Source organism: Portunus trituberculatus, chromosome 41, assembly GCF_017591435.1.
Source record: "Portunus trituberculatus isolate SZX2019 chromosome 41, ASM1759143v1, whole genome shotgun sequence".
Lineage (NCBI taxonomy): Eukaryota > Metazoa > Arthropoda > Malacostraca > Decapoda > Portunidae > Portunus > Portunus trituberculatus.
This window is the reverse complement of record NC_059295.1, coordinates 11,212,659-11,230,158: the sequence shown is the minus strand read 5'-3', so window position 1 is coordinate 11,230,158 and position 17,500 is coordinate 11,212,659. Positions and strand designations below refer to the sequence as shown.

Below are 17,500 nucleotides of genomic sequence, written 5' to 3'. Positions count from 1 at the left end.
CACCACCACACCACCACCACCACCACCACCACCACCACCACCACCACCACCACCACCACCACCACCACCACCACCACCACCACCACCACCACCACCACCACCACCACCACCACCACCACCACCACCACCACCACCACCACCACCACCACCACCACCACCACCACCACCACCACCACCACCACCACCACCACCACCACCACCACCACCACCACCACCACCACCACCACCACCACCACCACCACCACCACCACCACCACCACCACCACCACCACCACCACCACCACCACCACCACCACCACCACCACCACCACCACCACCACCACCACCACCACCACCACCACCACCACCACCACCACCACCACCACCACCACCACCACCACCACCACCACCACCACCACCACCACCACCACCACCACCACCACCACCACCACCACACACCACCACCACCACCACCACCACCACCACCACCACCACCACCACCACCACCACCACCACCACCACCACCACCACCACCACCACCACCACCACCACCACCACCACCACCACCACCACCACCACCACCACCACCACCACCACCACCACCACCACCACCACCACCACCACCACCACCACCACCACCACCACCACCACCACCACCACCACCACCACCACCACCACCACCACCACCACCACCACCACCACCACCACCACCACCACCACCACCACCACCACCACCACCACCACCACCACCACCACCACTGCCACCACACCACCACCACCACCACCACCACCACCACCACCACCACCACCACCACCACCACCACCACCACCACCACCACCACCACCACCACCACCACCACACCACCACCACACACCACCACCACCACCACCACCATCACCACCATCACCACCACCATCACACCACCACCACCACCACCACCACCACCACCACACCACCACCACACCACCACCACCACCACCACCACTACTGCCACTACACCACTGCCACCACTACCACTACTACTACTACTACTACTACTACTACTACTGCTACTGCTACTACTACTACTACTGCTACTACTACTACTACTACTGCTACTACTATTATCGCTAAATGCCGGGGAGCTCCATCCAGTTTTTAAAAGAAATGTAGCATTAGAAAAAATCAACTATAACAAATAACCTGATTTAAATTATATAGATATGTATGTATGTATATGTACGGACTTCATATTTGTGCACCGTGGTCTGTGTGGCAGACGACAAGTCATTCAAGAATGCAATGGTGACAGTCCCGAATATCTTAGGTGGGAAGATGTCTGACATGAGCCTGGGTAAGGGGAAAGGCTCTGCAGTGCTGGTGGATAAGTCATAAGCACTGCAGTGCCTTGAAAGGGAGTACACAGTGCATCGTTACCACAGGCTCTATTTGAATCACCTGCTTCTTGATTAGCCTTACTCATATGAATCACGCGAGCATTACCGTACGTTTGAATTATCCTGATCACAATCTTCACCAGCTCGCACATACACAAATCAGAAATGTGTATACGTCCGCACGCACATGATCTATTTACCGTTGTATCGTCTTCACTGGCCTCAAGCCAAAGGACAGCTTAAAGAGAAGAAGAAGAATTAGCAGGATGTCATGCACTCACCAGGGCCTCGAGGACGGTATCAGATGGCACTCCTGCCTGTTTCTTGGCGTCCTGCACGAGTTGCCACACCCTTTTCAGGCACTCGACCTCGCCCAGCAGCTGAAATATAGGACCAACGTGTTTGTGAGAGAGAGAGAGAGAGAGAGAGAGAGAGAGAGAGAGAGAGAGAGAGAAAGCAATTTAAGAAACAAAACATGACGGTAAAGGTTCTTTCCTACCAAGAACGAGACAAAAATTGTCAGGTAAACCACTCATCGATGTCTTATTATAGTAGCTACGTGTGTGTGTGTGTGTGTGTGTGTGTGTGTGTGTGTGTGTGTGTGTGTGTGTGTGTGTGTGTGTGTGTGTGTGTGATGCGCGAGCGCGTCATACGGTAGGCTTTATCACATTATCGTCCTTGGAAAAATAAAAAAGGAAAACCAAGAATTGTTACAAATGTCCTATGTGCAATATTTAGAGCAAGAGAAGCAATGTATCTTCAAGGCTGAGTGCTATTTTTTCTCCTTGTGTAGATCGTCGACGATAACTTTTGTAAGCGCTTGATCTACGATTTATTTTTTTAAGCATTCACAATCACTGATATAAAAACATTGCAACTCAGACTTCAGTGTCTTATGTTGTACTCGTGCTATTCGCGCTATCTCAGGCGCCACGCACACTTATTTTATCGCTCCATATTTATATTACATACCTAATCATCACACACACACACACACACACACACACACACACACACACACACATTAAAAGAAAAGTTGTAAATGACGATTTCTTTGACAGGCACAATGAAAAGTTTTCGACCTATGAGTAAATTATCAAACGTAGTGTTATGTAAGGACACGTGATGATACATGAAAATAGTGAATAGTTATTGCTGTCCACAGATCTATACATAAATAATACTACGCAGCGCTCGAGCGAGGAAAGGTGAATGAACGACGATATTTTGCCTTCATCCTTTTATAAACATTCACACATTCTGACAAGAGAGAGAGAGAGAGAGAGAGAGAGAGAGAGAGAGAGAGAGAGAGAGAGAGAGGCGGGGGGAGGCTAAGCACAAAACTACAGCTATAAATACGACACACGGGCAGCAAATACAATCTGCACACAAAGCAGTGGAGAGAATGAAAAATGAAAAATTATACGATATATGCATATAAAAAAAAAATAAAAAGTAACGACTAATCCTGTCTACACCTCGTCAATTTATTTCAGCAAGTATATGGGCTAATGGGAAAGACAAAGCTGCAAAACCTAAAGAACTCTATTTTTTTTATTTATTTATTTATTTTTTTTTTTACTTATTTATTTATCTTTTTGCTGGTGAGGGAGAGGAAGTAGTAGATTCATGGCCAGCAGTGCTACATTCATTTCCACCATGTTTTTGCGCCTGCCCTCAGTGCCAGTCACTCTCATCTATACGTAGCACTTTCCAACAGTAGTCAGGCACTGTAAGGACACTGGGAATGCCTCAGTTGGAAAAAGTTAAAGTGGAAAGAAAAAAAATTAGGCCCGTCAACAAACTTTTAAAGCTGACCATGCCTTGTATTTACTTTAAAGAAGGAAGCTTTAAGATACTATAACAGTTTTTTATATAAAAAAAAAAAAACACTCTCTCTCTCTCTCTCTCTCTCACCAGGAAGAATTTCTAGTGGTTATTGCCGCTTCCCTGACAGTTGCAACACGAATAACGGTAGTGTGGAGATTATGCGTCGTAAAATAAATAAAAAAAAGTCACATTTCCAGCATTATAAGCTGTGTAGCACCTTGCAAGACAAATTTGTGGGTAACTGAAGTTTAAAGTGAGGTAAGAGCAGCTATGGTGTTAAATGCAGGTATTGCTAGAGGTGTATAGGTCTATAGCAAGGTTTTACTTACGAAAAAAAAAAAAGACCAATAGAGTAAAAATTAGAAGAAAAAAATCTGATCCCGCTAGACATACGCAGGACGGACAATGGAGTGGCTCGCTGGAGTAACTTAACTAGAAGACGACTTCTTGTTCTATTAAGTGTACTGAGTTGCGAGTTTCTTCATCGTGCATATAGATCACCTTTCATACAAGAGAAAAGGCAATTTAACTTCATTGTAGACTAAGAACATTACCCGAGAAAGATGCAGACCTTGTCACCATCCTACCAGACTGGTGTCATCCATCCCTCCCTCCCCCTAGGGAACCACGGATCCTGTATTACCGGTTCTCGTCAAGGATTCATCCCACCTCCACCATCTCCACCTCCATTCCCTCCCCTCAAAACTAGGCAAATCAGCACTGTTTACAGGTACTACGATAAATAACGAAATAGCATATGAAGACAGAGAGGTAAAATGTCGCACTTGTAACTAACGTAGAATTTGTGGTAGTTTTAGGACCAGGAACAAGGAAACCACAGTAAAGGGAAAGTCTGAGGTGCGAGGAAAGTAAAAGTATGTTGGGGAAAGGTGGTAAGCTTCCACTGTGGATGAGTAAAAGTGCTTTAGCAAAAATAAATATCTGATGCAAGATATAAATTAAGAAAATATGAAATATATTTAAAGTCGTCTCTATTTCCAATTGCTGATAACTGAAACAACCGCTTTGCTGATGTATATCACGAGTCAACACCGAAGCGTTACAGCCACAGGGGATGGAGGGTGGGAGGTTGGATGTGATGTTCATGCTCACGTAGCCTTCTCAAACCACACACACACACACACATACACAGGAACAAGATGGTTCGAACATATATATAATTCAAGCACTTGATAGAACAACTACTAGATAAACAAACACTTGCAAACACATACACGCGCACGCACGCGCGCGCGCGCACACACACACACACACACACACACACACACACACACACACACACACACACACACACACACACACACACAATGTTAACATAAAGAGTTGCATCCAGCACAAGTGATCTAATCCCTGGAAAGGTTAGGTGCATTGAGACCTCGTCTTTCTTAGGTCACCCTGCCCACCACTGCCGTTTCTCCCCCTCCCTCTCACCACCACCAAGACTAACAACTACCAGTATCACCACGCCTTAAATGTCACTCCTACACATGCTGCTCCTTCAATAGTTGATGTACTTGCAGCCTTACTGTCAGTCAAACTTGATTTCACCTATAAATTCCTGCTGCTGCTGCTGCTGCTTCTACTACTACTACTACTACTACTACTACTATTACTATTACTACTTCATTTTCCTTTTCTTGTTTGCCTTAAGGTCCATTGTCCATTCTTCTTAAGTGATCGTATGAAACAAGACGAGTTAGACATTTATATTTTTTTACTGACATTACTACTACTACTACTATTACTACTTTCATACCAGTAACACCACCAGTACCACCACCACCACCAACAACAACAACTTCCACTACTACTAACTACTACATATTATTATATTAAAATCGCCAACATTGTATGTCTTTGTCTCATTTTCTCACAGCAAAATGGTCGAATTTGGAAATAAAAGTCAACATGAGTTAATGCCAAGAGGCCAATAACCTCTTAGGAAATGAAGGAAACAAGACACAAGAAATATTAGGGTATCCCCAAGAACTGTCATTTAATTCTTACATCGCTACACGAGGCAGAGCGTGTGTAGCGAGGCGATAAGAATTCCATTATGCCTATCTTGCCCCGAACTGCACGTATTTAGACAGCAGTGCAGCATATATTATTATTATTGCTACTATCATTACTACTACTACTACTACTACTACTATCATTACTTTAGCAGTTGCCGTTGCTTGGCATGCCTCAGGATCACCACCATACTGACTGCCTTCCTCCACCGCAATTACAACACCCACATGTCTCCATCAGGTATTCAAAGCCACCACCTCAGTGTCCGCCGCCATTACTACTACATTCAACCACTGCTAAACCCGCTCACCTCTACTGCCTGTCTTAAGCCTCACCCGCCACCACCACCAGTCACCAGCCATCTATCACAACACCAAGACCAAGAAAGAAAAAAAAAAAAAAGCCACAAATTCCAAGGTAACCACTTCCTACCACCACCACCAAGGGAAAACAATCAAAACAATAACATCAGGGAACGAATCTATTAACTTATCTTTAGTCAGTCCACACAATAGTATCCATACAGTTATTCATTTTATCCATCCATTGTGCAAGGCGTTGTTGAGTAGGTAAGGCAGGGTAGTGAGACAGCAGGAGGAGGAGGAGGAGGAGGAGGGAGAAGGAGGAGGAGGAGGAGGAGGAGGAGGAGGAGAAGGAGAAGGAGGAGGAGGAGGAGGAGGAGGACGAGGAGGAGGAGGAGGGAAGGAGGGGATGACCTTGCCTGACATTAGCGAAGCGGTGCCCAACAGAGGGTTGCTGAAGTTACTTTTTGTTATCTGTTTGAGCGGGTATGCTGCAAGGTCACCCGCTCTGCCTGTGTGTGTGTGTGTGTGTGTGTGGTTGGGCTACGTCTCTCTCTCTCTCTCTCTCTCTCTCTCTCTCTCTCTCTCTCTCTCTCTCTCTCTCCATTCCTGTCTCACGTTTTCCCTTGTAAAGTTAACTTTATACAAAGTCTGTGTGTGTGTGTGTGTGTGTGTGTGTGTGTGTGTGTGTGTGTGTGTGTGTGTGTGTGTGTGTGTGTGTGTGTGTGTGTGTGTGTGTGGTTGGCTACTCTCTCTCTCTCTCTCTCTCTCTCTCTCTCTCTCTCTCTCTCTCTCGTCTTTCCTTGTAAAGTTAATTTTATACAGTGTGTGTGTGTGTGTGTGTGTGTGTGTGTGTGTGTGTGTGTGTGTGTGTGTGTGTGTGTGTGTGTGTGTGTGTGTGTGTGTGTGCTGTTGTAATTCATTACCTGTTCATTCTCTCTCTCTCTCTCTCTCTCTCTCTCTCTCTCTCTCTCTCTCTCTCTATATATATATATATATATATATATATATATATATATATATATATATATATATATATATATATATATATATATATATATATATATATATATATATATATATATATATATATATATATATATATATATATATATATATACCTGGTTACCTTACTGTTCTACCTCTGCCTTCTGCTTCACATTCCTCTGCGCTCTTGCCTTCCTATCCCTGACGCACTCTTCCGCCGTCTCACCTTTAAAAACCCTCCAGCTTTCCCCCAATCCTCTCTCTCTCTCTCTCTCTCTCTCTCTCTCTCTCTCTCTATCTCTCTCCTATTACACGCACCGAGTACATTCCTCTTTGCATTTATCCACACTTTACTGCTTTATTGCCTCCTTCCTTTGCGCTCCCTTTCCTCACTTCCTTCACTCCTTTCTCCTTGGCGTTTCTCCCATCACTGATATGCCTCTAGCTTCTCTCTCCCTCCCTTAGTTTGATCCTTATTCTAGTATCTATAATGAATACCTCTCTCTCTCTCTCTCTCTCTCTCTCTCTCTCTCTCTCTGCTGAGTTACACAGCTTCTGCATGCACAACAAAATTAATATTGGTGTCTGCGTGGTCAGGGTTATGCACGAAGAGAGAGAGAGAGAGAGAGAGAGAGAGAGAGAGAGAGAGAGAGAGAGAGAGAGAGAGAGAGAGAGAGAGAGAGAGAGAAATTCCTACATGCACTACATTTACAGTTCTGTCTCCATGCTAAGGGTGAAGGACTTAGTCTGGCAACAGTATTCGAACTTAAGACAGAGCTGAGAGGCAGACAACTGGTGCCACTACGTCGTCCACTTGCCGAGCTGGAGACAGTACGTATGTTAATGTGACACGATTCAGAATTTATATGCTTGTGTCTGTTAAAGTCTATCTTAGCTTTAGATTAGTTCGTCTTTCTTATTTTTTATTCCTTTTTTTTTTACTTATCTTCAGTGTGTGTGTGTGTGTGTGTGTGTGTGTGTGTGTGTGTGTGTGTGTGTGTGTGTGTGTGTGTGTGTGTGTGTGTGTGTGTGTGTGTGTGTGTGTGTGTGTGTGTGTGTGTGTGTGTGTTTTGAGGATGATATAAACAAAGAAAAGTTCCCATTCACTGCGCTACGTACGCAGTTTCGCCTCGTATCTGGTGCGAGAAATCTCGCCTCGTGATTGGCCGCCACCTAATAGCTAAACAACTAACCTAATCTATCCTTGCTAACCTAATAATCTAACCTAACCTAACTATCCTATTCTAACTAACCTAACCCTAACCTAATCTAATCTAATTGGCCTGTATCAAATTACTGGATAAGGTCTCTTCTCTATTATTACACATTTTTCAGCAAGGTTAGGTTAGGATAAGGTGGCGGCCAATCACGACAAGAGACTTTTCACACGAATCAGGAGGCGAGACTGTTGGCACATGGTCAGAGTATTCAGGGAGCTTTCCTGCGTGCAAGCCTTCCTGTATTTGGAAGATTATTACTTATTACTTTAACGATTCTAAGGCCGCGTCACACCAGCACATTTTCGTCTTTTTTTTTTTTTTCTTCCGTCAACATTCTGAAATTTATTATCTAAACAAAATGTTATTATTTCTTTCCCTCTTTTCTCGTTTTTCGTAATTCCTTAGTTAGTTTAGTTTTAACATATATATAAGTATCGAAGATGGGCATAAAATGGATCTTTGCAAGCAATAGCAAATCACACATGCTTTTGACAAAACGGTACTTTGTTTTCTTTTTTCTTCTTTTTCTTTCATTAGAGGTTAACGCACATCGTGATAATGACCTTGACACACCTGGCAGGACCGTCGCCCTATAAGGTCCCGGTGCAGTCCGAGCCGAGTTAGGATCCAGTTTGTTCGAAGGTCAGTCGCAGTGGGCTCTGGGTTATGAGCCCCTGGTCTTTACCAAAGGTTCCACGACCTTGGTGTTCCTCTATCTTTACTGTACGAAGATAAATTAACTTCCCACACTCGAGTAAATTAATTCTAGTGGCACCTTTTCACTCTTTTGCTGTTAGTTCAAGAATAGTTCAGATGCGTTTCCCAGAGATTCAAACAACCACACTCTAGTAACACACACGCGTTGCCAAGCTGAGGAGTCTGGCCTAGGGATGATTCTTGTTTACTATATCTTTCTACTGCTGAGATTATGTCATGAACTCATACTACATCGGTAAAATATAGTAATTATGGAGATTTAAAAGATTATTTGGGTTTACAGGTGACTGTTCTAACACCCATTAACATTATTACATATCTGATTACTAATCTGCAAAGCACGACAGAACGCAATAGAAAGGAAGACAATGCAAAAAAAAATCATTAGTAAATTAAGAAGGTGAGGATGAAAATAAAACAGACACTAAACCAATAAGAAATATATCTCAGTTAAGAAAACAAAAATAGGTAGTTTTTTTTTTTTTCGTAAAACCATCACTTTCATGATTTTTGAGGTCAGATTGATTTGAAAGATTATATGCAATCTTTATGAGCAATTTTGTACACAATTTCTTTTTACAGTGATCGCCAAAAAGAATGCGGTTGATTAGAATCTACATTTGATAAAACGTGAGAGTTCGTGGCATTATATCTACTGCTTATCTCTTCTGAGCACTGCTCTCCCGTGACACCTCATGAACTCGACACCACTACACTTCCCCTGACATAAAACATACATACTTGTACGCACCTTGGAGCGTGCAGTCATGGAAACGTATATCCTGAACACTTTGTCGTTTTATTTTTAACATTCATTATACTCCAACGGAAATCACTGGGGGTTCCAAAGGTGTTTTCATGAGTGTAGTGACAGCATAACGAACATTCTGGATCAATGGAGAAAACACTCACGGTAACTAAATTTATAATATCTGTTGTCTTTACAAATAGTTTTTAACTTGGATAAACTGTTACTCACTCCCATCATGCAGCGTTCACCATTCACCAAAAGTCACCTGATCTGATGACATTAAACTAAATTACTAAATCAAAGAAAGTTATTCTCCGGTAATGCAAGACTGAGGGAAAACCCTAAACACATTGGAAGGGAGTGCGGTATGTTACTTAACTCCTGATCATCAAGTAGTGCGCAGATACCGCCATCGCTAAGGTGAATTGAGTAATCTTTGATGCTACAACTAGGATTCCCGTTGGAGGGCCACGCAAGGACAGGCGCCACCGGGATGAACGCACTCCTATGTCACAGGAAACTGATAATGTTCATGTCGCTTCGGTCGAGCCTCGTGTGTGTGTGTGTGTGTGTGTGTGTGTGTGTGTGTGTGTGTGTGTGTGTGTGTGTGTGTGTGTGTGTGAGAGAGAGAGAGAGAGAGACTGCGTCCCGTAAGTTCCTTGACAAGGTGAAGAGTTCTTTGTTCTTAGCGCCACTATTACGATTGTGGGTTTACGGTCATGAAAAGCTACATAATCATTATTTTGTGCAGTTTGAAGTGTGTGTGCGTGTGTGTGTGTGTGTGTGTGTGTGTGTGTGTGTGTGTGTGTGTGTGTGTGTGTGTGTGTGTGTGTGTGTGTGTGTGTGTGTGTGTGTGTGTGTGTGTGTGTGTGTGTGTGTGTGTGTGTGTGTGTGTGTGTGTGTGTGTGTGTGTGTGTGTGTGTGAATGTGTGTGTGTGTGTGTGTGTGAGATGTGTGTGTGTGTGAGAGAGAGAGAGAGAGAGAGAGAGAGAGAGAGAGAGAGAGAGAGAGAGAGAGAGAGAGAGAGGAAATCGTTAGATATGAATTTAACAAAAATTTAGCTTTAGCACATCATCTGATAGTTTTGCACCAATGACATGCCCTTTCTCCAATCCACATTCATTTAGTGGGATATCATAACTATAATCTCGTCTTCAGCGTATTTCTTTTCTAGTTTTACTCACGTAATTATCATCATCGTAATCACACCTGTCTTCTCCATTTACCCCACCTGACTGCCACCTTAATACACTTTCTCTTCCACCCCATGACTTCTGAACACCATGTTCATATCCCTTCCCCGCCCCCCCTCTCCACGTCCGACGCCTCATTATTGTGGCCTTGGTTATTCTGTGTATTCCACTCGCGTTCTTCTCTGCGTATGTAACATTTATGTTTTTTGTTGCTTTCATGCCTTGCAATCCCATGTCTATCTTTTCGATAATCATGTGCATTATTCAAACGAATAAATTTCTCTATATGTCAGGCTTGTTTTCACAACAATGAGCTCAGTGAGGTATAACAAACACAATGTTGTGTAGTTTAGACTTTAAACACAAAACAATGTAACGCGGAAAAGTCAATAACTTGTAGTTTATTGAAAAAAAAAAATAGTAATAATAATAATATTTGAAAAAAATATATAGCAAATCAGCAAAGAAATATATTTATAACGGTACTTTAAAGGCAAAGCTGACCATTATCTTTAGTTGTGCCTATTTTACTCCAAAACTAGTGATACCTTGTATTCAGATGTTTACTTTTTTTTTTTACTTTTGACTGTATACTATTATTATCATTATTATTATTATTATTATTATTATTATTATTATTACTGTTATTATTGTTATTATTATTATTATTATTATTATCATTATTATTGTTATTATCATTACTATCAATTGTTCATGTTATCTATGTGTTTTACGTTATTATATAAAGCTTAAAAAGTATATCTCACAAGGAAGCTGCTCTAAAGGTGTTCCAAAGACGATTCTCTGATTTTTCCGACTAAATCCAGGACACCGGTTTAGAAAACACTACTCGCTCCACACACTAATACAACAACTATCAGTACATTTGTAAACTCCGGAATATTCTACAATAATTTTCCTTTTACTTGTGTACTCAACAACATCGGGAAATTATGAATCAAAACACCTTTGCTTTAACTTCACTGCTTAAAGACATTTAATGAACTTTTTCATCGACTGGTTCTCATCTTATCTGCTTTTCTATAAACAATAATATACCCCTCCACATCAACTTCGACACAGGCACACAGTTGCTGGATGACTCGTGAGCACCTCGCCTTTCACTTGGCAAACTGAGGTTTGGCTCCCCGCAGGTCGCACAGGTTTTCACTGAACGAGCTGTTACCGTCGTTCTTGAGCGAGAAGGTAGGCTGCGTGGTGTGAGGGATGTGGCAGCCTTAGACATAGGCCACTGCAGTAGGTAAACTTACAGCTAACGATCACAAGTCAAGCGCGTGACCTCCAAAATGTTCCAGATGTTCCTACACTCCTTATCACGGGAGCAGATTAATGTGTCATGAACCCTCTCGGCAATAATGCGCTTGTCCTGGCCCCGATAATCGCCGTTATCAAGATTAATAAAAACACAGGTCATTAAACCAGAGCAACACCCCATTACGTGTGTACTGCTCTCTCTCTCTCTCTCTCTCTCTCTCTCTCTCTCTCTCTCTCTCTCTCTCTCTCTCTCTCTCTCACACACACACACACACACACTCAGTCCTACCCGAAGATCGGTCTATGAGCTCTGAGCTCGCTCCGTAATGGGGAAAACTGGCTGTGTGACCAGCAGGCGACCGAGGTGAATTACACACACACACACACACACACACACACACACACACACACACACACACACACACACACACACACACACACACACACACCATTCTTATGTGTATCATACAACTGTCCTCCAATAATCATAAAATATCTTCAATAAATCGAGATTCGGGACTTACAAGGGTTTTGTATAGCGTGTAAGAAATTTGGACGCTATATATCAATACGTTGATACGACAAATTAATTATTTTATTTATTTTTTTTTATGTAATGACAAGACACAAATATTACACATACATGTCATCAATGACTCATGTTATTATGTCAGCCATGCTGACAAGTGAGGGAACCGAGCGTTCCTATCCCGAGTCAGACGACAGAGCCATATATCTCTTTTTCTCGCCCTTAATTAACTTCCCGCACCCTCAAGCAAGCGAGGTGTGGTATCTGTCTGGCTTAGCTGTCCCACTTTACTCTCTCCCCAATCATATAAGATTAACTTACTGGTAACTCACATACACTGATGATAATTACAACTATTAATATCATGGTAGTACCTACACAACAACAGTCTGGTCAAGAACTGCACAATTGCGTCTAGTGAACGTGTTTAATGATTTCATTTTTCCATGCTGACGGATCTCCTCGTACGTACCACTTCCTGTCCGCTTAAAAATATAAGTCTCCTTCCAAACCCGTTTATGTGCACGGCGGTCTTTCAGTCATCACACTCTTGATCACTCTCACTTTCCCGACACGACCTTGCAGCAGCTGCCCGCCACTCCGCGCCGCGCCGAGTTTTATGCACCGTCATACCTTGCCACCAGTCCCATGCTCACGCCATTCACTTCAATTACTCTTGTTTACCTAGCAAGTTACGGTAATGTTTGTGACTTCCTCTCTCCATGTGGTGGATACGATGATGAAGATGAGAGCAGTAAAGTTGAGCGACAAGGCAGAAAAACAATAACAATAGTAGTAGTAGTAATAATAATAATAATAATAATAATAATAATAATAATAATAATAATAATAATAATAATTATAACAACAACAACAAGTCTCAAACTAACATATGACGCTGAAAACCTTACCCATTTGTTGGTGGAAGGCCCCTCGAGCTCGACAATCTTGTGGCCGCTGCCGTTCACTAGCACCACCCAGGAGTGTGTGCCGCCTCTGTCAACACAAGACACGTTTCATGTATAGCAGCAGACATCAGTCGCATCACTACCTACTTACTTAGATTTTCAAAACGAAATGCATCGTAAAGGAAATACGTGAAAAATTCAATACAAAACATAATATAACATAATATAATATACAACAGACAGAACTGATTTGCACGATCAGAAAGAAAAGAAAAAGAAAAAAAAATAAACAAATACAAAAAAACGTGGACCGAGTACTGAATGTGCCTCAACAGCGACCGGCCAGTCCGCGTTGCTGTAGCAATTTAGGTCACCATGCTGGCTGGCAATGGCACTCAGTGGCGTAACTCACAAGGGATGAGAGGGACCTGGGCCCATGTCCCAGGAAGCTATTAATTTTCCTTACTTCAAACTACTACCCGTTATGAATGTTTAGTCCACAAAAAAGAAAAAAAAAAAAGAAATAAAAGATAAATAGAAAAAAAAATAAATAAATAAAAATAATCAATGAAAAATATCCAATCCAGCTGCACCGTAACATTTTTTTTTTGCACAAACTAAACCCATAACTAATTAAGAGTGAGTCTTAGTGGACATCACATGCTATATGTACGTATGCATGCACATTATTATATAGTACCTACACTTCCGTGATGAAAGCTACAGTTTTCTTTTGACTACCAGTTAGATAGCTTTCCATGCTGAGGGATGAGTGGACCCATCGCCCGTCCCTGTGTGACGCAAACATCTTGGGTAGCTAACCTTAGAGATCTCTCCACGTTAAACCAAGGGGAGTCAACCTTGGTAAATCATGGAGGGTAGACGTATGGGTATGAGCATGCGAAGGTGCTTTCTCCCCAGTCCCACTAGTCTATCTGCTGTGTGTGTGTGTGTGTGTGTGTGTGTGTGTGTGTGTGTGTGTTTCTCTAACATCACATGTTATTCATTATGTCTGAAAATCAAGCTATCATGTGACTGCTAAGCATTTACATGGATGGCGCTGATATAACTTTCTCTCTCTCTCTCTCTCTCTCTCTCTCTCTCTCTCTCTCTCTCTGCCACGTAAAAGAAAGTAATCCGATATATATATATATATATATATATATATATATATATATATATATATATATATAGATAGATAGATAGATAGATAGATAGATAGATAGATAGATAGATAGATAGATAGATATATATATATATATATATATATATATATATATATATATAGATAGATAGATAGATAGATAGATAGATAGATAGATAGATAGATAGATAGATAGATATATATATATATATATATATATATATATATATATATATATATATATATATATATATATAGATAGATAGATAGATAGATAGATAGATAGATAGATAGATAGACAGACAGATAGATAGATAGATAGATATATGCTACACACACGCAGAGAGAGAGAGAGAGAGAGAGAGAGAGAGAGAGAGAGAGAGAGAGAGAGAGAGAGAGAGAGAGAGAGAGAGAGAGAGAGAGAGAGAGAGAGAAATTCACCTCGGTCGCCTGCTGGTCATCCAGCCAGTCTTCCCCATTACGGAGCGAGCTCAGAGTTCATAGACCGATCTTCGGGTAGGACTGAGACCACAACAAACTCCACACACCGGGAAAGCGAGGCCACAACCCCTCGAGTTACATCCCGTACCTATTTACTGCTAGGTGAACAGGGGCCACACATTAAGAGGCTTGCCCATTTACCTCACCGCCCCAGAACTCGAACCCGGCCCTCTCGATTATTATTTTTTTTTTTTTTTACATTACAAGGGCACTGGCCAAGGGAAAACAAAGTGTTGGAAAAAAAAAAAATGAGTCGAGCGTGCTAACCACTACACTACGCGGTGTGTGTGTGTGTGTGTGTGTGTGTGTGTGTGTGTGTGTGTGTGTGTGTGTGTGTGTGTGTGTGTGTGTGTGTGTGTGTGTGTGTTGGCTGGTACTAAAGTCAGCTGTGTGTTTGAACAAGTGTAGCTCCGTTACATGAAATTTGCATAATGATGGCCCCGTCCCCTGGTCTTCAAACTCCCCACTTCCCTCGAGGATAATGCAAGTGATGTTATCTGTGTGGGTCAAAAGCGAGGATCTAGGTTAGCGGTGCATCCCGTGTCGCATGATCTCACAGATAAGAGACACTCAGGCTGAAGTGCCCAGAGATTATTCACAAGATCGGCGACAAGCGAACAATTACGCCTTCCAACTCTATCAACCCCCACCCCTCCCTCCCCAGACACCCTCACCTGTCCTTCCGCCGCCTGATTATCCTCAAGACGTCAGACGTCTGACACAATTAGATAGTGAAATTTATTTACCACCTTCATTACCCAATTGTCCATATAACTATCTCATACATATGTGTACTTTTATACTAAATTGATCGACATTCATTTCATTATTTGGTCCTTTTTGACATCTTACGCATTTATCAGTTCCTTTCCTTGTCCATCATGGATCGCGATACTTCAAACTCAACGCGTGTACCAAACAATGATCCTTGTCAACTATTAATTGAAACGAAAAATAAGGGAAGCTGCTAGTGGCTGGGAGGCTTTCATGTGTTCCTTTCACTACAAAATATACCTATATCTAAATGGACTTCAACACTATCCATACATTTGTTTAATCTTTAATTAAAGTCTCATTACTCAGCCTTCGTATTCGTTATCCTCCATTTCTATTCGTCAGTAATGAGAAAATTTCAACTACTCGAGTGAAACAGATGTTAGCATACCTAAGCTCAGTACAAATGACGCCGACGGAATTTCCGGGCCCATCCCAGTCACTTCAGCTCTGGAAAAATGTGGTGTCTACTACGTGTCATACCCTGCGTTCACTGTGCACGATATATATATATATATATATATATATATATATATATATATATATATATATATATATATATATCGAGAGAGAGAGAGAGAGAGAGAGAGAGAGAGAGAGAGAGAGAGAGAGAGAGAGAGAGAGAGAGAGAGAGAGAGAGAGAGAGAGAGAGCAAAATGTATGTGTTTGTTAGACTGTTACTTGTATGACGAAAACACTTCCAAACCCGATACATTGTCACAACAGCCAATTGAAAATATTTCATACGTGGCACCTAAACATTTCGGGATATGCAGAGACCAAGTTGTGCTTCACAGCCGTTTGTTTATCTATTCTTTTTAAGGAGGCGGGAATCCAGACGATGGATCCGCATCCGAGCACACATTTAAACATTATTAACGTAAAAGATATGTTATTGGCTAAGAACTAAACATCGTCTCTACTAAGCAAGTACACAAAATTTAAAGTTGGAAAGATTTTTTAAAAATTAATCAAATGGTCTTAATCGTATTTCCACCATATATATATATATATATATATATATATATATATATATATATATATATATATATATATATATATATATATATATCAAATCATCATTGTTTTACAAATCCCGCCAGTAACCTGCAAGGGAATTAATCTGGTAATTAAGAAAATCATGAATGGTATTTGAGCAAACTGCAAAGAAAACCTAACTGCCTGTGCCAGAGTAACTGGTTCAAACTAATTGTAATAAATTAACATGTGCAAAATGCGCTTAAGACCACGCACGTCTCAGGAAGACAGGATCCGAGACTTGTCAGAAATAAGACTGAAATGAGAGAGAGAGAGAGAGAGAGAGAGAGAGAGAGAGAGAGAGAGAGAGAGAGAGAGAGAGAGAGAGAGAGAGAGAGAGAGAGAGAGAGAAAGTAATACAAAACAAGCCGTCTCAATAATCTCATTGAATACACAAGGACTCATTTATAGTGTGGGTCACTGTGACACACAAGAATGTGGTGCATTGCCGCCCATTCCCCACACATACACTTTTTTGACCTATGTAGCACAGGGCAGCGAACTTAACCCGGTTATATGTAAAGTCGTTTAAGAAAGAAAACAAAATATCAATATCCACCCATACAGGATACACACACACACAGCAGAGAAGGTTCAAAATACTGCAAGGCTACTTTACACATAAAATAATATTATCTTGAATAAATCTAGTTCGTGGGAATGTGGTTCAAAATGACAACGGGGAGAGAGAGAGAGAGAGAGAGAGAGAGAGAGAGAGAGAGAGAGAGAGAGAGAGAGAGAGAGAGAGAGAGAGAGAGAGAGAGAGAGAGAGAGTTATTTTACCTATCTTCAAATTGGACAATAAGATTAGTGTGAATAATGAATAAGACTATTAACCTGGTTACAATCACGCATCAGCGTCCCACCATTTGTCTTAGCTACATCAATAAGTACACACGTGCATGTTCCTACCATGAACTGCTGCACATCAGTGGGAG

The 17,500-nt window shown here is 41.7% G+C and overlaps 1 protein-coding gene across 1 annotated transcript in view; it reads right to left on the bottom strand.

The window, feature by feature from the left end:
• Positions 1-17,500, bottom strand: part of LOC123516500 (N-acetyl-D-glucosamine kinase-like) — a 35,382-nt gene that overhangs the window by 16,247 nt on the left and 1,635 nt on the right. Inside the window, exons 2-3 of the mRNA XM_045275892.1 lie at positions 13,109-13,193; positions 1,638-1,736 (exon numbers count right to left, since the gene is read on the bottom strand). Of these exons, the coding sequence (XP_045131827.1) occupies positions 1,638-1,736; positions 13,109-13,193 (184 nt within the window). The remainder of the gene's footprint in view (positions 1-1,637; positions 1,737-13,108; positions 13,194-17,500) is intronic.